At 43.8% G+C, this 23,212-nt stretch overlaps 1 protein-coding gene across 1 annotated transcript in view; it reads left to right on the top strand.

Moving 5' to 3' along the window:
- LOC115112510 (protein kinase C-binding protein NELL1-like) overlaps window positions 1–23,212 on the top strand; it is a 420,040-nt gene that overhangs the window by 37,383 nt on the left and 359,445 nt on the right. Inside the window, exon 4 of the mRNA XM_065011794.1 lies at window positions 9,472–9,642. Coding sequence (XP_064867866.1) covers window positions 9,472–9,642 — 171 coding nt within the window. The remainder of the gene's footprint in view (window positions 1–9,471; window positions 9,643–23,212) is intronic.

Below are 23,212 nucleotides of genomic sequence, written 5' to 3' on the forward strand. Positions count from 1 at the left end.
GTGTCTCCCAGGTGGCTTGTGGCAAACTTTAAACAACACTTTTTATGGATATCTTTAAGAAATGGCTTTCTTCTTGCCACCCTTCCATAAAGGCCAGATTTGTGCAATATACGACTGATTGTTGTCCTATGGACAGAGTCTCCCACCTCAGCTGTAGATCTCTGCAGTTCATCCAGAGTGATCATGGGCCTCTTGGCTGCATCTCTGATCAGTCTTCTCCTTGTATGAGCTGAAAGTTTAGAGGGACAGCCAGGTCTTGGTAGATTTGCAGTGGTCTGATACTCCTTCCATTTCAATATTATCACTTGCAAATCAAATCAAATCAAATGTTATTTGTCACATACACATGGTTAGCAGATGTTAATGCGAGTGTAGCGAAATGCTTGTGCTTCTAGTTCCGACAATGCAGTAATAACCAACAAGTAATCTAACTAACCATTCCAAAACTACTGTCTTATACACAGTGTAAGGGGATAAAGAATATGTACATAAGGATATATGAATGAGTGATGGTACAGAGCAGCATAGGCAAGATACAGTAGATGGTATCGAGTACAATATATACATATGAGATGAGTATGTAAACAAAGTGGCATAGTTAAAGTGGCTAGTGATACATGTATTACATAAGGATGCAGTCGATGATATAGAGTACAGTATATACGTATGCATATGAGATGAATAATGTAGGGTAAGTAACATTATATAAGGTAGCATTGTTTAAAGTGGCTTGTGATATATTTACATCATTTCCCATCAATTCCCATTATTAAAGTGGCTGGAGTTGAGTCAGTGTCAGTGTCAGTGTGTTGGCAGCAGCCACTCAATGTTAGTGGTTGCTGTTTAACAGTCTGATGGGCTTGAGATAGAAGCTGTTTTTCAGTCTCTCGGTCCCAGCTTTGATGCACCTGTACTGACCTCGCCTTCTGGATGATTGCGGGGTGAACAGGCAGTGGCTCGGGTGGTTGATGTCCTTGATGATCTTTATGGCCTTCCTGTAACATCGGGTGGTGTAGGTGTCCTGGAGGGCAGGTAGTTTGCCCCCGGTGATGCGTTGTGCAGACCTCACTACCCTCTGGAGAGCCTTACGGTTGAGGGCAGAGCAGTTGCCGTACCAGGCGGTGATACAGCCCGCCAGGATGCTCTCGATTGTGCACCTGTAGAAGTTTGCGAGTGCTTTTGGTGACAAGCCGAATTTCTTCAGCCTCCTGAGGTTGAAGAGGCGCTGCTGCGCCTTCTTCACGATGCTGTCTGTGTGAGTGGACCAATTCAGTTTGTCTGTGATGTGTATGCCGAGGAACTTAAAACTTGCTACCCTCTCCACTACTGTTCCATCGATGTGGATAGGGGGTTGTTCCCTCTGCTGTTTCCTGAAGTCCACAATCATCTCCTTAGTTTTGTTGACGTTGAGTGTGAGGTTATTTTCCTGACACCACACTCCGAGGGCCCTCACCTCCTCCCTGTAGGCCGTCTCGTCGTTGTTGGTAATCAAGCCTACCACTGTTGTGTCGTCCGCAAACTTGATGATTGAGTTGGAGGCGTGCGTGGCCACGCAGTCGTGGGTGAACAGGGAGTACAGGAGAGGGCTCAGAACGCACCCTTGTGGGGCCCCAGTGTTGAGGATCAGCGGGGAGGAGATGTTGTTGCCTACCCTCACCACCTGGGGGCGGCCCGTCAGGAAGTCCAGTACCCAGTTGCACAGGGCGGGGTCGAGACCCAGGGTCTCGAGCTTGATGACGAGCTTGGAGGGTACTATGGTGTTGAATGCCGAGCTGTAGTCGATGAACAGCATTCTCACATAGGTATTCCTCTTGTCCAGATGGGTTAGGGCAGTGTGCAGTGTGGTTGAGATTGCATCGTCTGTGGACCTATTTTGGCGGTAAGCAAATTGGAGTGGGTCTAGGGTGTCAGGTAGGGTGGAGGTGATTATGGTCCTTGACTAGTCTCTCAAAGCACTTCATGATGACGGAAGTGAGTGCTACGGGGGCGGTAGTCGTTTAGCTCAGTTACCTTAGCTTTCTTGGGAACAGGAACAATGGTGGCCCTCTTGAAGCATGTGGGAACAGCAGACTGGTATAGGGATTGATTGAATATGTCCGTAAACACACCGGCCAGCTGGTCTGCGCATGCTCTGAGGGCGCGGCTGGGGATGCCGTCTGGGCCTGCAGCCTTGCGAGGGTTAACACATTTAAATGTCTTACTCACCTCGGCTGCAGTGAAGGAGAGACCGCATTTTTTCGTTGCAGGCCGTGTCAGTGTCACTGTATTGTCCTCAAAGCGGGCAAAAAAGTTATTTAGTCTGCCTGGGAGCAAGACATCCTGGTCCGTGACTGGGCACAGTGCTCCTTGGGATGTTTAAAGCTTGGGAAATATTTTTGTATCCAAATCCGGCTTTAAACTTCTTCACAACAGTATCTCGGACCTGCCTGGTGTGTTCCTTGTTCTTCATGATGCTCTCTGCGCTTTTAACGGACCTCTGAGACTATCACAGTGCAGGTGCATTTATACAGAGACTTGATTACACACAGGTGGATTGTATTTATCATCATTAGTCATTTAGGTCAACATTGGATCATTCAGAGATCCTTACTGTACTTCTGGAGAGAGTTTGCTGCACTGAAAGTAAAGGGGCTGAATAATTTTGCACGCCCAATTTTTAGTTTTTGATTTGTTAAAAAAGTTTGAAATATCCAATAAATGTCGTTCCACTTCATGATTGTGTCCCACTTGTTGTTGATTCTTCACAAAAAAATACAGTTTTATATATTTATGTTTGAAGCCTGAAATGTGGCAAAAGGTCGCAAAGTTCAAGGGGGCCGAATACTTTCGCAAGGCACTGTATATATATAAACATCTATTGTATCTTTATCTTGAATTACTGGCCCATATTCAGACAATCCCGCTGATTGAATCAGAAACCCTGTCTTTGATGTCTGTAAATGCAGAATAATAACACTCCCCAGTAATGCTAGTTCATTTGCTCTGACTTAATTTTTTAAGGGTAACACGATTTCTCGCACAGGAGGGAGCAATGGTTGCTATGGAAACAGTCGAAGAGTAACAGGGGTCATTCATTCGATGGTGATGATGGGTTTTGAAGTTTGTCTCCTCCATCTCCTCTTAGGAGCATACCTTTAATGGTATATAATGTATGGGCTTTTAAGATTAACATGTAGTGAAATTAAATACAAATTAGCACCTCACATTGAAGGCTATAGTTATATACTGTTGAAAAAGCTTATTCACGAGAAACATCCTACACTGTATGTTGGCTATTGTGTTTTAAAAAATATACTCATTTTGTGCAATGTATCTCCCAACGGGTACAATCTTTTAAAATAATGTCATTGTGACATATTTTATACTCTCTCTTGGACAGACTACCTAACATAACTGGTATCGTAATGGTATCGTACGGCCCTACATGAAGAATGAGGACGGAATGATTGGATCCAGACATTGAAACAGATTTCAGCAATATTCAAAAATATGAATTTATAAGATTGATTCAATATTTTGAACTTAAAATAAAATGTATTGATTTGTTCACGTTTCTCACAAGATATGAAAATAATGCATTGGTGATTCATATTTCCTGCAACTTTCTGAAGAAGCAACGACATGGGATGCCCCTTTCTGTGGGTTGCGCACATTGTCTATCACTGTAGCCAGTTAGCGATGCTGATGATAACGGTGTGATAATAATTCTACCAATATGTTTTACGGCCTCTGCATTATAATACACCATGACTGATCCTATATCTCTCAGCCTCTCTAGCCTCTCTCTATACCTGGCATCCACCAAATGCTGCACTTTGTCCCCCCCCACAATTACAGCACTTAACCTTCACATTTCTTCCACATTCACCGTAATCATGTGCACCTTCACACTTGGCACATATTTTCTTTCCTTTACACTGAGCAGCTACGTCCATTATTTATATTTATTTAAAACAAGCAGTGCATATGGGACTAATTCTCTAACATTGAAACTAAGGAATCCTATCTGTGCTCTTCCCGGCAAGACTTTCTCAAACCTCATCATCACTGATAAGCTTTCACTTATTTGACCCTCTTTCCTACTGATCAACCTTTTGGCCTCAATCATTCTGCCTCCCTTCACATTTTCTTTGATATCATCCTTGGAGATAGATATTGGGACCCCAGTGATGACTCCCCTCAATCTACCATAAGCACCAGGGACATGGCTTTTAATCTTCTTCCCTTTAAGCTTTTCCATTTTCAGAATCTTCTCTTGCTGAGCCTGGCTACCACACAATATTAACAATATAGCATTTCCAATGAACCGAGCTCATTTCACTTCACCTACCTCTTTCTTTACAGCATTATTTAGTCGGATAGGATGTAAGTGAGGCCCTGTGGTCTCATCAAACACCATCACCACTTTCCACTCCAACACATCATTACTCTTGCTTCCTACCTTGGCCCTCTTTATGCTTTCTTTACTAGATGCTCTACTGCTTTCTGTATCATGATCTCTCTTCTTCCTATGTCTTTCCACTAACAACCATTCCGGTCAATCTGGTCGTTGGGCAGTTGATTAAACATAATTAATTTTCTGCCGCTACCGTTCAAACAAAACGCATCTAAAAAGTAGGATTAGTTGAAGAAAGTCAGTTGGAATCGGCTCTTTGGCTGATAATCTTGACGTACATTCCATGCGACAAACTGTTAATGCAAAAAATATAAAATATTAACGCTTAGAAAGTGTTTTCAGGTTCAAAAAAGTTTGGACACGCATTAATTCAAGGGTTTTTCCATATTTTTGGTACTGTATTTTAGATTCTTTAAAGTAGCCACCCTTTGCCTTGATGACAGCTTTGAACACTCTTGGCATTCTCTCAACCAGCTTCACCTGGAATGCTTTTCCAACTGTCTTGAAGGAGTTCTCACATATGCTGAGCACTTGTTGGCTGTTTTTCCTTCACTCTGCGGTCCAACTCATCCCAAACCATCTCAATTGGGTTGAGGTCGAGTGATTGCGGAGGCCAGATCATCTGATGCAGCACTCCATCACTCTCCTTCTTGGTCAAATAGCCCCTACATAGCCTGGAGGTGTGTTAGGTGATTGTCTTATTGAAAAACAAATGATAGTCCCACTAAGCGCAAACCAGATGGATTGGCGTATCGCTGCAGAATGCTGTGGTAGCCATGCTGGTTATTAAGAGTGCCTTGAATTATAAATAAATCACTGACAGTGTCACCAGCAAAGCACCATCACACCTCCTCCTCCATGCTTCACGGTGGGATTACCTCATGCAGAGATCATCCGTTCACCTACTCTGCTTCTCACAATGACATGGCAGTTGGAACCAAAAATCTCAAATTCGGACTCATCAGACCAAAGGACAGATTTCCACTGGTCTAATATCCGTTGGTCGTGTTTCTTGGTCCAAGCAAGTCTCTTCTTCTTATTGGTGTCCTTTAGTGGTGGGTTCTTTGCAGAAATTTGACCATGAAGGCCTGATTCACGCAGTCTCCTCTGAACAGTTAATGTTGAGATGTGTCTGTTACTTGAACTCTGTGAAGCATTTATTTGGGCTGCAAACAGAGGTGCAGTTAACTCTAACTAACTTATCCTCTGCAGCAGAGGAACTCTGGGTCTTCCTTTCCTGTGCCGGTCCACATGAAAGACAGTTTCGTCATAGCACTTGATGGTTTTTGCCACTGCACTTGAAGAAACTTTAAAAGTTCTTGACATTTTCTGGATTGACTGACCTTTGTTTTACCAAATTGGGCTATCTTCTGTATGCCACCCCTACCTTGTCACAACACAACTGAAAGGGTCAAATGCATTAAGAAGGAAAGAAATTCCACAAATTAACTTTTAACAAGGCACACCTGTTAATTGAAATGCATTTCTGGTAACTACCTCATGATGCTGGTTGAGAGAATGCCAAGAGTGTGCAAAGCTGCGGAAGTTTTGCTAATGTCTGTGTTGCAACCAGATAACCAAAAGATGATATCTTTCCCAAGATGTCTTGATAGCAAAAAATGCATCTATACCTGGTTGTAATGTAATGGACCAGTTGGTTGTAATCTGGTTGTATGACATCTTGTCAGACAGAAAACCACTTTAGGGAATGAAGGATACCTAGTCAGTGGTACAACTGAATGCATTCAACTGAAATGTGTCTTCCACATTTAACCCAACCCATCTGAATAAGAGAGGTGCGGAGGGCTGCCATAATCAGCATCCACGTCTTCGGCACCCCGGGAACAGTGGGTTAACTGTCTCGCTCAGGGGCAGGATGACAGATTTTTACCTTGTCAGTTTGGGGATTCAATCCAGCAACCTTTCGGTTACTGGCACAATGCTCTAACCTCTAGACCACCTGCCACCCCTTTTACTAGGCATAATTAAGACATCACATGCCAAATGTTGCCCGCTGGCCTTGTGAATGAATGAACCTGGATTAGGCAGGTTCTGGTCCTGATTAATCCCTTCATGAATAGATGCCTGCCACGAATGAAAATGCAGGCAGATTTGAATGCATGTGAATGGTTGTTGTATTGCCCAGCAATGAGGTTGGTGATCTCTTAGAGGTGGCAGTTGCCTGGGTACAGAGTACATGTGTTGATTTAATGGTGGCTCTTAAACGTTGAGGTCTGTCTGTTTCTCTGGAACAGCTCCTGAACATTAAAGTGGGAACAGGATCATCACATGACTTCGGAAGTGTTCAGTCACACGGTTTACGTCCCAAATGGCACCCTCTTTCCTATTTAGTGCACTTCCTGTGGGCCCTGGTCAAAAGTAGTGTGTTATAGGGAATAGGGTTCCATTTAGGATGCAGACACACGCTCTGAGGGTTTACAACTTAATTCATTCACGTCATATTTGAGTTAATCTCCCTTCGTTTGATCAACAGCCCATTGAATCCACGGCCATATACATTATTATTCTGTGTGTCGCATGCCAGTACTGTTTGGGATAGCTATCACGAGCTGCTCTCAGTTTTTCGGCAAACTGAGAATTGGGAGAGGGATAAATCCAGCTCCCCAGAATGGAGCCTCACTTGGCATTCTACGTAGCGAGTTGGTTGTATCCTCACTGGGCATAAATATGGATGGGGCCTGGCTGGGCTGATGTGTGTGTGCGAGTTGGAACCCTGTGTGTGTATGTGTGCGTGTCTGTGTACATATGTGCATTTGCGTGTGTGGTGGACTCTGGAGATTAGAAACGGGAAAATGGTGGTTGTTTCAAGGGGCCAGTGTGCTGAAGTTTTTGAGGAAACAGAAATGTCACGGCTGGCTGGCTACGGTTCCCTGGGTGCTGGCTGTGGCCTCCTGGCTCTTAATTTAGCGCGGCTGATCAGAGCCGGAGTGCAGGGGGTAAGGAGATGTTTGGGCCTGGGTCATTACGCCCCATTGAAGGTTTATGCTGCCGCTCCTCCCTGTGTGTGCAATGCTGGACAGGTTTAGAGACAGACGGCTTTAGAGACACACTCCCACACTCTTCCTCTCATTCTCCTCTGGGTGCTGACTCTCTCTTCTGCTTTGCCTTTGCACCACTCCTGCTGTCCTTTTAAATGTTTTTCTTCAAATGTTCTTGTTCTTCAGACAGACAGCAGACTCTTCTTGTCAGTTCTCTTCAGACCATTTGTTTTCTTTGGTTCTGTTCTCTTTTGTTCTCTTCTCTCCTGTTTTTTTTCTCTACTTTCCTCTTCTCCTGTCAGCCGAACCTTGAATGTCTTTTTAGATTATTATTTTGCCATACGCGTTATTATCTGGCTTGTTTTCCTCTTGATGTTTGTATTAAATACTTTTTTCACTTGTTTTAAAACAGCTCCAAGTTGCCCATTACCCTATTGCCTTCACAAAAATATTGCATACAGTTGAATGTACACTACAGGTCAAAAGAACATCTAGAACATCTACTCATTCAAGTATTTTCTTTATTTTGACTATATTATACATTGTAGAATAATAGTGAAGACATTAAAACTATGAAATAACATATGGAATCATGTAGTAACCAAAAAAGTGTTCAACAATTCAAAATATATTTTATATTTGAGATTCTTGAAATAGCTACCCTTTGCCTTTGGGATTGTGGAGGCCAGGTCATCTGATGCAGCACTCCATCACTCTCCTTCTTGGTAAAATAGCATTTACACAGCCTGGAGGTGTGTTGGGTCATTGTCCTGTTTAAAAACAAATGAAAGTCCCACTTAGCTCAAACCAGATGGGATCGCTTATCGCTGCAGAATGCTTTGGTGGCCATGCTGGTTAAGTGTGCCTTGAATTCTAAATAAATTAGACGGTGTCACCAGAAAAGCACACCCTAACCACAACACCACCTCCTCCATCCTTTATGGTGGGAAATACACATGCGGAGATCATCTGTTCACCCACACCGCGTCTCACAAAGACGCGGCGGTTGGAACCAATAATCTCCCATTTGGATTCCAGACCAAAGGACAGATTTCCACCAGTCCGGCGGTTGGAACCAATAATCTCCCATTTGGATTCCAGACCAAAGGACAGATTTCCACCAGTCTAATGTCCATTGCTTGTGTTTCTTGGCCCAAGCAAGTCTCTTCTTATTATTGGTGTCCTTCTATTAGTGGTTTCTTTGCAGATATTCAACCATGATGGGCTGATGTCACACATTCTCCTCTGAACAGTTGATGTTGAGATGTGTTACTTGAACTCTGTGAAGCATTTATTTGGACTGCAATTTCTGAGGCTGGTAACTCTTATGAACTCTGCAGCAGAGGTAACTCTGGGTCTTCCTTTCCTGTGGCGGTCCTCGTGAGTGCCAGTTTCATAATAGCGCTTGATGGTTTTTGCGACTGCACTTGCAGAAACTTCCAAAGTTCTTGAAATGTTCCATATTGACTGACCTTCATGTCTTGAAGTAATGATGTACTGTCATTTATCTTTGCTTATTTGAGCTGTTCTTGCCATAATATGGACTTGGTCTTATACCAAATAGGGTTACCTTCTGTATACCCCCCCCCCCCCCCCCTACCTTGTCACAACCAAACTAATTGGCTGAAACACATTAAGAAGGAAAGAAAATCCATAAATGAACTTTTAAGAAGGTACTTGAATGCATTCCAGGTGACTACCTCATGAAGCTGGTTGAGAGAATGCCAAGAGTGTGCAAAGCTGTCATCAAGGCAAAGGGTGGCTATTTGAAGAATCTCATATATAAAATATATTTCGATTTGTTTAAGGCATTTTTGGTTACTACATGATTCCATATATGTTATTTCATAGTCATTTCATAGTCAACGTACACAATAAAGAAAAACCCTTTAATGAGAAGGTGTTTTAAAACTTTTGACGGGTAGGGTATGCATGTTGAATATTAACACACCACATTCCCTCATTGCATAACCTCATGACCCCAAGCTAAATCATTCTCCATATTTCTCAGGGGCTGTAAGCGCTTCAGTGATCTCTGAACTCTGCCTGTAACCTTCCCCCTCTCTTCCGTTGCAGTTACTTTGAGCTGGAGAGCAGTGGGCTGAGGGAGGAGATCCGCTACCACTACCGCTACAAAGGCAAGCCTCGCTCAGAGTCCTTCCCCTACCGACTAGCCGATGGCCAGTGGCACAAGATAGCCCTTTCCATCAGCGCTACACACCTATTGCTGCATGTCGACTGCAACAGGTAAAATACACACACAGGCGTAAACACATGTATGCGTATGCATGCACACACACCTATTGGTTAACATACAATCTAGCCATCTCCATTAGTGCTACAAGTACACTCCATACTACCTATAAGTACAAGCAGTAATACAGACTGAAAGTCAGGTAATGGAAGCATCAGCTTGAACCAGCTTGAACCTTATATGACTGGCATCACTCATGTCACCTTTAGCCTAAAATGGCGTCTTTGCTGGCAGGATGTTACCAGAGGTGAAACCCCTGATACTGCTGTGAACTAACACTGTAGAAACTCACAGGTGGATGCACAAACACCTACACACGTACACTAATGCACTTGTGCACATGCAGTAGGTCACGCACACACGCACACATATGTATACACACAAGCACCACAGCTTCCACCACACACACAAACACACACAAGGCAGTTAACCCACTGTTCACTGGGCGCCGAAGATGTGGATGTCGATTAAGGCAGCCCCCCACACCTCTCTGATTCAGAGGGGTCTGGTTAAATGCGGGAGACACATTTCAGTTGAAGGCATTCAGAGTTACAACTCACTAAGTATCCCCCTTTACCTTTCACTCACACACACACACTCACACACACACACTCACACAGGGGCATGTTGAGAGGCTGTGATATTTCCAGCTGCTGTCTCCCATTGCCACATCCCCTTTGAGCATTCAGCGAGTGTCACAAGTTTCCCCGAGAAGTGACACCACTGATAAGCTCTGTGAGCTCATCAAGGTAAATATTTGTAAACACCTATTGTTGCTCTGGTGACAGGCTGCAGACAGTATGGGGTAAGAGAGGCAAGCTGTAGACTGTAGGGTTCTGTATTTGTGTCACATCTACACATCTACATACATATGCACATGCACATTGCATGTGCACATGCGTGAGCACACACACCACCCCCCCAAGTTGTCAGATTTAAATATATATATATAAATATATATATATATATATATATATATATATATATATATATATATATATATATACATATATTTCATTGTTGGACATAAAACACCAGGAAATGAGCTCCAAGTGATTTTCATTGAAAAAAATGTTTTCCCAAAGTATTCCCACACCATAATAGAGAGGTTTGAAATTATTATGTTTTAGTCAGACATTATATCTGTTTGGGCTTTTTGCAATCAATTTGCAGTCTACAATTCATTTGTAATTATGAACTTCGAGGCTTGAATGCTGATTGGCTGACAGCTGTGGTATATCACGGGTATGACAAAACATTTATTTTTAAAATGGCGCTGAAGAGGATGGCTGAAGTTTACCGCATCTTACCGTAAGGTGCTACAGATGGTAATGCGTACGGCGCAGTACATCACTGGGGCCAAGCTTCCTGCAATCCAGGACCTATATAAAAGGTGGTGGCAGAGGAAATCCCATAAAATGGTCAGAGACTCCAGTCACACAAGTCATAGACTGTTTTTTCTGCTACTGCACGGTAAGAGGTACCGAAGCGCCAAGTCTAGTACCAAAAGGCTCCTTAACAGCTTCTACCCCCAAGCCATAAGACTGCTGAACAATTCATCAAATGGCCAACTGACTATTACATTGACCCCCCCCCCCATCTCCATTTGTTTTGTACGCTGCTGCTACTCACTGTTTATTATCTATGCATAGTCACTTCACCCCTACCTACATGTATAAATTACCTATAACATGTATCCCTGCACACTGACTCGGGATCAGTACCCCCTGTATATGGCTTCGTTATAGTTATGTTGTGTTACTGTTTATTATTTTTTACTTTAGTTTATTTGGTGAATAAAATTAAATGCAATGTTGGTTTTAAGGGCTTGTAAGTAAGCATTTCACGGTATGGTCTACACTTGTTGTATTCAGCGCATGTGACAAATAAAGTTCATAATAACAATAAGGCACCTCAGGGGTTTGTGGTATATGGCCAGTACACCACGGCTATTGGCTGTATCCAGACACTCCGCGTTGCCCTGAATGCCAAGTGTTACATGTGGAGGAAACCTGGCACCATCCCTATGCTGAGGCATGGTGGAGGAAGTATCATGCTGTGAGGATATTTTTCAGCTGCAGGGACTGGGAGACTAGTCAGGATTGAGGGAAAGATGAGCAGAGCAAAGTTTTTTAAATTTATTTAACATTTATTTAACTAGGCAAGTCAGTTAAGAACAAATTATTATTTACAATGATGGCCTACTCCGGCCAAACCCAGACGACGCTGGGCCAATTGTGCACCGCTTTATGGGACTCTCAATCACGGCCGGATGTGATGCAGCCTGGATTCGATCCAGGTCTTAAAAATGAGGATATTCTGGGAGAGAGAGAAAGAGACAGAGAGAGAGAGAGAGCCTGGGAGAAAGTGAGAGAGCAAGGGAGAGACAGAGACAGAGTTGGGTAGAGCAACAGCAATGGTACTGTAGTGTGTCTGATAAACGCCTCTTCGACCACTGCACCACTCGGGAGCCCAAGTACAGAGAGATGCTTGATGTAAACCTGCTCCAGAGCGCTCAGGACCTCAGACTGGGGCTAAGGTTCACCTTCTTACAGGACAACGACCCTAAGTACACAGCCAAGACAACGCAGGAGTGGCTTCAGGACAAGTCTCTGAATGTCCTTGAGTGGCCCAGCCAGAGCCCGGACATGAACCCGAACTAACATCTCTGGAGAGACCTGAAAATAGCTGTGCAGTGACGCTCCCCATCCAACAAAAACAAAGTGTTGGATAAGAAAGTAAATGTGCAATATTTGCCAATATTTGTAAAAAAGCTTACGTTTAAGTTCTTTGCTCAGAACATGAGAACATATGAAAGCTGGTGGTTCCTTTTAACAGGAGTCTTCAATATTCCCAGGTAAGAAGTTTTAGGTTGTAGTTATTATAGGAATTATAGGACTATTTCTCTCTATACCATTTGTACTTCATATAGCTTTGACTATTGGATGTTCTTATAGGCACTATAGTATTGCCAGCCTAATCTCGGGATTTGATAGGCTTGAAGTCATTAACAGCGCAATGCTTGAAGCACAGCGAAGAGCTGCTGGTAAATGCAGGAAAGTGCTGTTTGAATGAATGCTGATGAGCCTGCTGCTGTCTACCACCGCTCAGTCAGACTGCTCTATCAAATATCAAATCATATACTTAATTATAATATAATAACACGCAGAAATACGAGCCTTAGGTCATTAATATGGTCAAATCCAGAAACTATCATTTCGAAAACAAAATGTTTATTCTTTCAGTGAAATACGGAACCGTTCCGTATTTTATCAAAAGGATGGCATCCCTAAGTGTAAATATTGCTGTTACATTGCACAACCTTCAATGTTATGTCATAATTATGTACAATACTAGCTAATTAATTATGGTCTTTGTTAGGAAGAAATGGTCTTCACACAGTTCGCAACGAGCCAGGATGCCCAAACTGCTGCATATTCCCTGACTCTGCTTGCACAGAACGCAAGAGAAGTGATACAATTTCCCAAGTTAAAATAAATTCATGTTAGCAGACAATATTAACTAAATATGCAGGTTTTAAAATATATACTTCTGTCTTGATTTTAAGAAAGGCATTGATGTTTATGGTTAGATACACATTGGTGCAACAACAGTGCTTTTTTCGCGATTGCACTTGTTAAATCATCACCCGTTTGGCAAAGTAGGCTGTGATTTGATGATAAATTAACAGGCACTGTATTGATTATATGCAACGCAGGACAAGCTAGATAAACTAGTATTATCATGTTAAGATTGATTGTTTTTTATAAGATAAGTTTAATTCTAGATAGCAACTTACCTTGGCTCCTTGCTGCACTCCCGTAACAGGTAGTCAGCCTTCCACGCAGTCTCCTCGTGGAGTGCAATGTAATCGGCCATAATCGGTGTCCAAAAATGCAGATTACAGATTGTTATGAAAACTTGAAATGGCCCTAATTAATCGGCCATTCCGATTAATCGGTCGACCTGTAATTGATTGATTGACTATGACTTTTCAAATCACCCAGAAGTGGTGTTAGCCCCATGTAAATGTTGCAATTCTTCAGCCATTCCTGAACCTGCGACCAAAAACAAGCTACATATGGACAGTGTCTCTTTGCAGCAAAATCTGCAGAGCTGGGAGGGTAGTATCCCCGACATATATAACATTCTATTGGTTGCAAGAATTGTGTATAATTTAAAATGAAAGACTCTGTTTTGAATCCGGTGTTGTTATGTGCGTCAGTTCATAAACCACGTACCATGGGATCGGTACATCGAAAAAAAATTCTTCCCAACTAGTTTGTAATCTGTATGGCACAGCTGTCAATTTTTTGGTCCTTAAATGACACTTGTATATGTTTTTATTCTTCACAATCTTCTTTAACCAATGTTGGTCTTTAACGCAGGGCCAACAGACAAGTTCCTTGCTTTCTCCCCCTTCCACTTGCTTCTTCCATTTTTGCAGTTATGGTGCAATTAGTTGGTTGTAATTTTGGGTAGAAATGTCCATATATTTGTGTTTGCTGCATATGTGACATAACTCCACCAGTCCTATTTCTGATATAATTTACAAAGATTATAAAAAAAAATGTAACATTTGATTTTGGAGGCCAGGTCATCTGATGCAGCACTCCATCACTCTCATTTTTGGTAAAACAAATATTGCATATCTTAAATTCTTTCCACAATTAATTAATAATATGTGTAATAATGTAGGCAGTTCATACAAAGGATTGTTACCTTTAAGCAGTCAGTAATTATTTTTAAATTGTGTTTGGCAAGCAATCATTATTTTGGCAAATAATTATTGTGATTTATCCTGTATTGTCCCAAACCTCATTTCCCCACAGCAACAGATGTGGGATACATACACACACACACACACATTCCCCACCATTCCCCCACAAACAACCATAAGCTCAGATGTTCAACAGTTGTTCCATCCACGAGCCCAATTCAAAAGAAGACTGTAGCTGTTTGAGAAGCCATGTAAAATTGAGAAGGAATGGGGAGATTTGATTAACCAATGTCAAGTCCTAGCTGATGGAGCTCAGATACACCCCCTTACCCTGAAACACACAGACACATTGGTCCCCCATTGTGACCATTTTCCCAAGCATCTCTGTGCAGTCAGCCCTATTGATTATTTTGTGACACCAGGGCCATAATGATTTGCCCCCTCTCTGATTGTCCGAGTGTGACCACCTTCCAATGGGTTACTTACTGCAGCTAGTGTTTGCCAGCACTGTCACTTCCTGGGTGGGTGAATTCCCACCGACTAGGTATAAGGTCATCAAGGTTTTCATTCGCAGCTTTGAGAAATTCCTTGCATTATTTTGCTCACCCACCCGAGGGCTTTGCTATTGTTAGACCAACCCTGCCAGACAGGCTCAGAATCTTGAGGGGCAGTGCTGCATTAGTGGGTCTGTGACCGCATTTCTCTTTCTGTCTTTGCTGTATATTTGAGTTTTTATTTATTTAATCTTTATTTAAGTAGGCAAGTCAGTTCAGAACAAATTCTTATTTACAATGACGGCCTACCCCGGCCAAACCAAGGTGACGCTGGGCCAATTGTGCACTGCTCTATAGGAATCCCAATCATGGCCGGTTGTGATACAGCCTGGAATCAAACCAGGGTCTGTAGTGACTCCTCTAGCAGTGAGATGCAGTGCCTTAGACCGCTGCACCACTCAGGAGCCCAGTATAGGCTACTTACAGTTCTCCTTGGTGTGTAGGTCGCTCAGGTGGGTGTCTAGGGTATAGGGTTGGGAACTGTTCCATCATGATAGGACAATAAATAAATAAACTATATCCCATATCTGCACAAAATTTAAATATCTCTGTCACAACTTCTGCTCGCAGATACACATAGGCTCTGGCATTTACAACCATTTTTATTTTTCACTCACTTAACTCCACACTTTTCCAAACACAGAAACAGACACCCCATTTTCCATCACAATACACTCGCACATACCCACACACTGTGCCTTCTATGTCCTCTGTTTGGTGTGTTTTGATCTCTACCATGTTAATTCCTACCTAATTTGGGACTTTTAGTACTTTTGTGTTCCAGTTCCATTTATTTGAAGATGTATTATTTCAATAATTATCCTTTCTTCTAATGCTAAATCTGATCTATTTATAAAAACTATAAATATAAAGTTGAATACTAATTATTTTACAACGTTCCCTAACTTTAGTGGCTAGGAAAAACTCCCTAAAAAGGCAAGAACCTAGGAAGAAACCTAGAGAGGAACCAGGCTTTTTTAAAACATTTTTTTTACCTTTATTTAACCAGGTAGGCTAGTTGAGAACAAGTTGTCATTTGCAACTGTGACCTGGCCAAGATAAAGCAAAGCAGTATGGCAAATTAAACACTGGGGTGATAGGTGTGCAGAAGATGAGTGTGCAAGTAGCGATACTGGGGTGCAAAGGAGCAAAATAAATAACAATATGGTGATGAGGTAGTTGGATGGGCTATTTACAGATTGGCTATGTACAGGTGCAGTGATCTGTGAGCTGCTCTGACAGCTGGTGCTTAAAGCTAGTGAGGGAGGGAGATATGAGTCTCCAGCTTCAGTGATTTTTGCAGTTCGTTCCAGTCATTGGCAGCAGAGAACTGGAAGGAAAGGCGACCGAAGGAGGAATTGGCTTTGGGGGTGACCAGCGAAATATACCTGCTGGAGAGTGTGGTGGGTGCTGCTATGGTGACCAGTGAGCTGAGATAAGGCAGGGCTTTACCTAGCAACCAGTTATAGATGACCTGGAGCCAGTGGTTTGGCGACGGATATGAAGCGAGGGCCAGCCAACGAGAGAATACAGGTCGCAGTGGTGGGTAGTGTATGGGGCTTTGCTGACAAAACTGATGGCACTGTGATGGACTGCATCCAATTTGCTGAGTAGAGTGTTGGAGGCTATTTTGTAAATTACTATTAGGATAGTCCAGGAATCTCTCCAGCAGCCTAAGAGATGTTATTCCTGTTTGTTGTGCCATGACTTCCGGGGTTTTCCACCCCTCCTCTCCCAGCAGTCGCAGGTCACTCAGCCTTTCTAAACCCGCTGCCATCAGTTGCCTCTGCAGGGTGGCTGACTGAAATGATCTCATAGGTATGACTGGGTTGTGGGAAAAAGGCTCCTCCCACACCCACAGCCCAGGCTCCACACCCCCTTTTCATGTGGGCCTTAGCAGTTGCCAGGCCCTCAGCACTGCAGAGTAAAAATCTGAGAGACCTGCTGTACTCAGCCTCTCCAGCTTCATGAGGTACAGCTGCCGGTCCAACCCTAATCCGCCAGATCTCCTCAGCATTGCACATGCAGGTTCCCTCCAGCCGACATCAGTATGGTACAGCAGTCTCTGCACTGCCTTTAGCCGGAAAGAAGCCATCCTGCTCTCCAGTTCCAACAGGCCTTGTCCTCCTTTGTGGATGATTATAGAGGTTTGTAGAGGTTGATTGTAGAGGGAGGGTGCTGATGATTATTAGCACCCTCCCTCTACATGACACTTGGGACAGGAGCCACCTCCACCTAGCCAGTCTTGACACCAATGCCTGTGACAGCCCCTCCCAGTTCTACCTGACCCACCTCTCCGAACCCAGGTACACCCCCAACACTTTAAGCCCTTCACAAGCCCACTGCAAACCCCCTGGAAGCAGAGGAGGGGCCCTATCCCCCCATGCCACACATAACAGAGCGTTACTCTTAGCTGATGAAGTTCCCTCGTACACCTTCAGACTGGTTTCTCATGCCTGCATACCCTGACCATCCCTGACCATCACAGAAACGTCATCTGCATATGACACTGACACTGCTATGCCTGTCCAGCACACTCCCTGCACTCCCTGCAGTCTCCTGCATAGCAGTCCCAAAAAAGGCTCAATGGCTAGTGTATATAACTGCCCAGATAGACAATGCATACACTTGGCTTCACAGCTCTGTATTTTCAAACCAAAGGAGGAGGAGCTGGGAGCATCCACCTCCTTGAGCATGGAGAACGTAGCTCTTACAAGTGCTCCCTTTGCTTTAACCTGGTAAAAACTACCCAGGTCCCTATGTAATTTAGCTAAATTAGCCTGGAGGCCTACATTGCCTTGCCCCACCATCTCTACCTTCATCTCACTAATACAATGCTCTAGTTCCCTCAATACTCTCCTAGCCTCTGAGGATGACTGTTGACAGAAAAGCCAAATTTGGACTTTTCCCACATCCCACCATTGGCTCAGAGACTCATACTCCTCACTTTTCTGCCCCCACCTTTCCCAAAAGGTCTGGAAACCTGAGCAAAAAGTGGCATCTTGTAAGAGCTTTACATTAAACTTCCAATAGGATGCCTACCGGGGCCCTGGTGAAATCGCCAGCTGAGCCATGGTTATGTGGTGATCTGAAAACCCCACCGGGTTAATGGTAGCACCCAACAGCCTATTGCTCCGATTCCTGGACATGTAAAAACGATCATGTCAGGCTGCACTCACCCTAGCCTCAAAAACCTTCACCCATGTATACTGTCTCGTGTTGGGGTGTTTAGTTTTCCAAACATCCACTAGGTCAAACTGATTAATGATGTCCCTTAACACACCCACTGACACTGAATGAGGCTCTTCCCCATTTCTGTCTTTCGTCAAATCCATTGTACAGTTCCAGTCCCCACCGACCACCAGCATCTCCTCAGGTGCTACATGTGAGAGTTCCTGTCTAAGACACCCAAATATAACCCCCCTCTCTCTCCCTGTGTTAGGCGCATACACATTTATAAAGACATAACCCGTGTTGTTAATTTCTGCTTTTAAAACAAGCAGCCTACTGCCACCCCTGCACTAAAATTTGTCCCATGGCTCAACACACTTGCCCCTTTCCACGAGAGCCCCCAATCAACTTCATTCACCACATCACTATGCGTCTCCTGCAGAAGCAACACCTGTACTTTTTTGTTTTACATATTCACCCAACACACTCCTCTTTCCCACATATCTGGCACCATTTATTCTGAGCAGTCCTATCTGAAGAGTCTCCATAAGAAGTGGGAGAAAAGCCAGCAAAGAAAGAGCAATAGCAAAGCTCAAAAAGCCCCAGTGCCAGAAAGAAACTACACATCTAAACAGTGTCTGAAGGTAGACCCTTACGCACTGTTGTGACCCACTTCCTCAAACTAAACAATTTCCTGGGTGAGAGGACACCATGCCCCTCATTTTTCATAGCATGTTGTAATGATCTTACAAACTTTTTTCCCCTTGGTCTCATTCAGGAACCTTGTCAGTTCCCTCAACGTGTAATTTGACCCCTCTGCTTGACTGGCTGCCAGCTCCGGACCCATTGAAGAGGAGTCTGAACAAAAAACCTCATCATACTTTTCCTCAGACTCACTTTCCTCCTCATCTCAATCTCCCATCCTGACCACCTGCACTTCCTCTCTGGTCAGGGCCTCCCCCCCAGCACCAAGCAAAGGTTCCATGGTGCCTTTGACCACACCAGCCTCTCCCCTCCAACCTCCTTTCTTCTCTCCCTTTTTCCTTTTCCACTTGACACCCCCCCCTAGTCTCTTACACTTCCCCACTATACTCTCCTCAGCCACCAGCCTAACCTGACAAGACCCAGCCTCATCTACACCACCCTCCATAACATGACTAGGCCCAGCCTCCGCTATACCACTATCCATAGCATGACTAGAACCAGTGCATTAACCCTCCACCATAGAAAATACAATTGAAATAAAAGGCCAAGGACAGAATAAAGACACAGTATTGTTAGGACAGAGCTAGAGTTAGGACAGAGCCCTCCACACCAAACACTCAAACTCCAAAAAACCCTCAGCATACACTGGGAGGGAGGGAGGGACTTTTTGTGTTTCTATAATGAACATTCTCATTTCATTAAAAAATTAAATTCACACAGGACACCGAATAGGACAGGAGAAATTCTCCAGATATAACAGACTGACGCTAGCCCCCAAACTACTGCAGCATAAATACTGGAGGCTGAGACAGGAGGGGTCGGGAGACACTGTGGCCCGTCCGACGATACCCTCGGACAGGGCAAAACAGGCAGGATATAACCCCCACTTTGCCAAAGCACAGCCCCCACACCATTAGAGGGATATCTTCATCCACCATCTTACCATCCTGAGACAAGGCCGAGTATAGCCCACAAAGATCTTCGCCCCTCCTAGGGATGGCATGGAAGAGCATTAGTAAGCCAGTTACTCAGCCCCTGTAATAGGGTTAGATGTTTGTCTCTTTCACAAGGGAGCCCTGCATATACAACTTCATCAGACAAACAAAACAATGTAATACAATATAAAAAAATAAAATACAGCACAACACAGATATTTCTCAAAAATAATTGCATAGCTCAGTAAGAAGGTCCCCAATCAATATAAAAAATGTCCAGAACGGCACCAGAACATTCAATTGTAATGAATTTTGTAGTTGGCTCCAGCAATGACGTGCTTTAAAACTAAAAGTGGATTTGGTGGAAAACCGAGGAACCTCAAGAGTTAACTAACCTTATGAACGGGTTTGTTGTCTGAGGTTTTTTAATATAACAGGGACTTTAGGTAAGTCGGAAGTTTGTGTAGTAGAGCTTGGTAAAAAAGACCAGCCAACCTTTTTATACTATATACCAGGCGGTGTCAGAGGAAGGCCCTAAAAAATGTCAATGACTCCAGCCACCCTAGTCATAGACTGTTCTCTCTGCTACCGCACGGCAGGCGGTACAGGAGCGCCAAGTCTAGGTCGAAGAGGCTTCTAAACAGCTTCTACCCCCAAAACATAAGACTCCTGAACATCTAATCAAATGGCTACCCAAACTATTTGCACTGCCCCCTTACGCTGATGCTACTCTCTGTTATTATCTATGTATAGTCACTATAATAACTCTACCTACATGTACATATTACCTCAATTACCTCGACTAACTGGTGCCCCCGCACATTGACTCTGTACCGGTACACCCTGTATATAGCCTCGCTATTGTTATTTTACTGTTGCTCTTTAATTATTTGTTACTTTTATTTCTTCTCTTTTTAGGTGTTTTTCCTAAAACTGCATTGTTGTTTAAGGGCGTGTAAGTAAGCATTTCATTGTAAGTTCTACACCTGTTGTATTCGGCACATATGACATTTGATTTGATATGATGTAGTTAGCTGATATGTTAAGGCCAGGCACAACAGCCGGAAATGACTGTGGCGCTGGAGGAGGCAAGCCCTCCTGCCGCGCCCTTCCAGCACCTCTCCGGGCACCTTTTCTGTTGGGAGGCTAATGGAGCCAAGCTGAGGGTAGTCAATCAAGTGTGTGACTACGGACTACAAAATGAAAACCAGCCACGCCGCAGACACCGACTTCTTGCTTCCAGACAGGCTAAACGCGTTCATTGCCCGCTTTGAGGATAACACACTGCCACCAACACGGCCAGCTACCAAGGACTGTGGGCTCTCCTTCTCTGGCCGACGTGAGTAAGAAATTTAAATGTGTTAACCCTCTCAATGCTGCCGGCCCAGAAGGCTTCCCTAACCGCGTCCTCAGAGCATGCGCAGACCAGCTGGCTGGTGCGTTTACTGACATATTCAATATCTCCCTATCCCAGTCTTCTTTCCCCACATGCTTCAAGATGGCCACAATTGTTCCTGTACACAAAAATGCAAAGGTAACTGATCTAAATGACTATCGTCCCGTAGCACTCACTTCTGTCATCATGAAGTGCTTTGAGAGACTAGTCAAGGATCATATCACCTCCAACCTACCCTAGACCCACTTCAATTTGCTTACCGCCCCAATAGGTCCACAGACGATGCAATTGCCACCACACTGCAAACTGCCCTATCCCATCTGGACAAGAGGAGTACCTATTTAAGAATGCTGTTCATTGACTATAGCTCAGCATTCAACACCATAGTACCCTCCAAGCTCATCTTTAAGCTTGAGGCCCTGGGTCTGAACCCCGCCCTGTGAAATTGTGTCCTGGACTTCCTGATTGGCCGCCCCCAGGTGGTGAAAGTAGGAAACAACATCTCCACTCTGCTGATCCTCAACACTGGGGCCCCACAAGGGTGTGTGCTCAGCCCCTCCTGTACTCCCTGTTCATCCATGACTGCGTGGCCATGCATGCCTCCAACTCAATCATCAAGCATCTCCTCAACCTCAGGAGGCTGAAGTATTTGGCTTGTCACCTAAAACCCTCACAAACCTCTAAAGATGTATCACCGCCTGGTACAGCAACTGCACCACCCATAACGACAGGGCTCTTCAGAGGGTCTGCACAACGCATCACCGGGAGCAAACTACCTGCCCTCCAGGTCACCTACATTACCCGATGTCACAGGAAGGCCAAAAAGATAATCAAGGACAACAACTACCCTAGCCACTGGTCTTTTCACCCCGCTATCACCCAGAAGGCGAGGTCAGTACAGGTGGATCAAAGCTGTGACCGAGAGACTGAAAAACAGCTTCTATCTCAAGGCCATCAGACTGTTAAACAGCCATCACTAGCATAGAGAGGCTGCTGCCTACTTACAGACTTGAAATCATTGGCCACTTTAGTCACTTTAATAATGTTTACATATCTTGCATTACTCATCTCATATGTACGTATATACTTTATTATTTTCTAGAATATCTATTGCTTCTTAGCCTATGCCGCTCTAAATTGCTCATCCATGTATTTATATATTCTTATTCCCATCCTTTACTTAGATTTGTGTGTATTAGTTATTTGTTGTGAAATTGTTACATATTACTTGTTAGATATTGCTGCACTGTCTGAACTAGAAGCACAAGCATTTCGCTACACTCGCCATAACATCTGCTAAACACTTGTATGTGACCAATACAATTTGATTTGATTGGCAGGACAGTCAGCCCAAAGAGTTGATTAGGCTGCTGCTGCTCCCATTCAAGGGAGAGGACAGGTTGGGGTCTGAAAGGCTCTCAGTTTAAGATAAAGTATAACTTAAAATAACAAAGGTTAAGTTTCTAATTTGTAACCATTTATGTTGGTCAATAATGAAATTACATCTGAGTTTGAACCGTTTACTCTGCCTCACTGAGCCTCTGTACCCTGAGACCAGTGTTGGTCAGTGCGGTTTAAGATGAGGGAGGACAATATTTTTTTCATGAGCATGTGTCACGACTACCGCCGAAGTCGGTCCCTCTCCTTGTTCGGGCGGCGTTCGGCGGTCGACATCACCTCTCTTCTAGCCATCGCTGATACACCTTTCATTTACCATTTTTTTGTCTTTGTTTACTACACATCGGGTTTCATTCCCTAATTACATGTTCATGTATTTAACCCTCTATTTCCCCAAGGTTTTTGTGCGTGATTGTATCTATGCTCATTTGAAACGTTATGGCTGGTTTTCGACGGATGCTGTTTTCACCCGTGCATAATTTATTACCGTTTATTGTTGGTCAATGTAACGGTTTTCTTCTGGGGAAAGAGAGGCGGACCAAAACGCAGCGTGGTTACTTGTAAACATCTTTAATAAAGATGAACAATCTACAAAACAAGAAATGTGAAAAAACCGAAACAGCCCTATCTGGTACACCAAACACAGAGACAAGAACAATCACCCACAAAACCCAACACAAAACA

Source organism: Oncorhynchus nerka, linkage group LG27 (genome assembly GCF_034236695.1).
Source record: "Oncorhynchus nerka isolate Pitt River linkage group LG27, Oner_Uvic_2.0, whole genome shotgun sequence".
Taxonomy (NCBI): Eukaryota; Metazoa; Chordata; class Actinopteri; order Salmoniformes; family Salmonidae; genus Oncorhynchus; species Oncorhynchus nerka.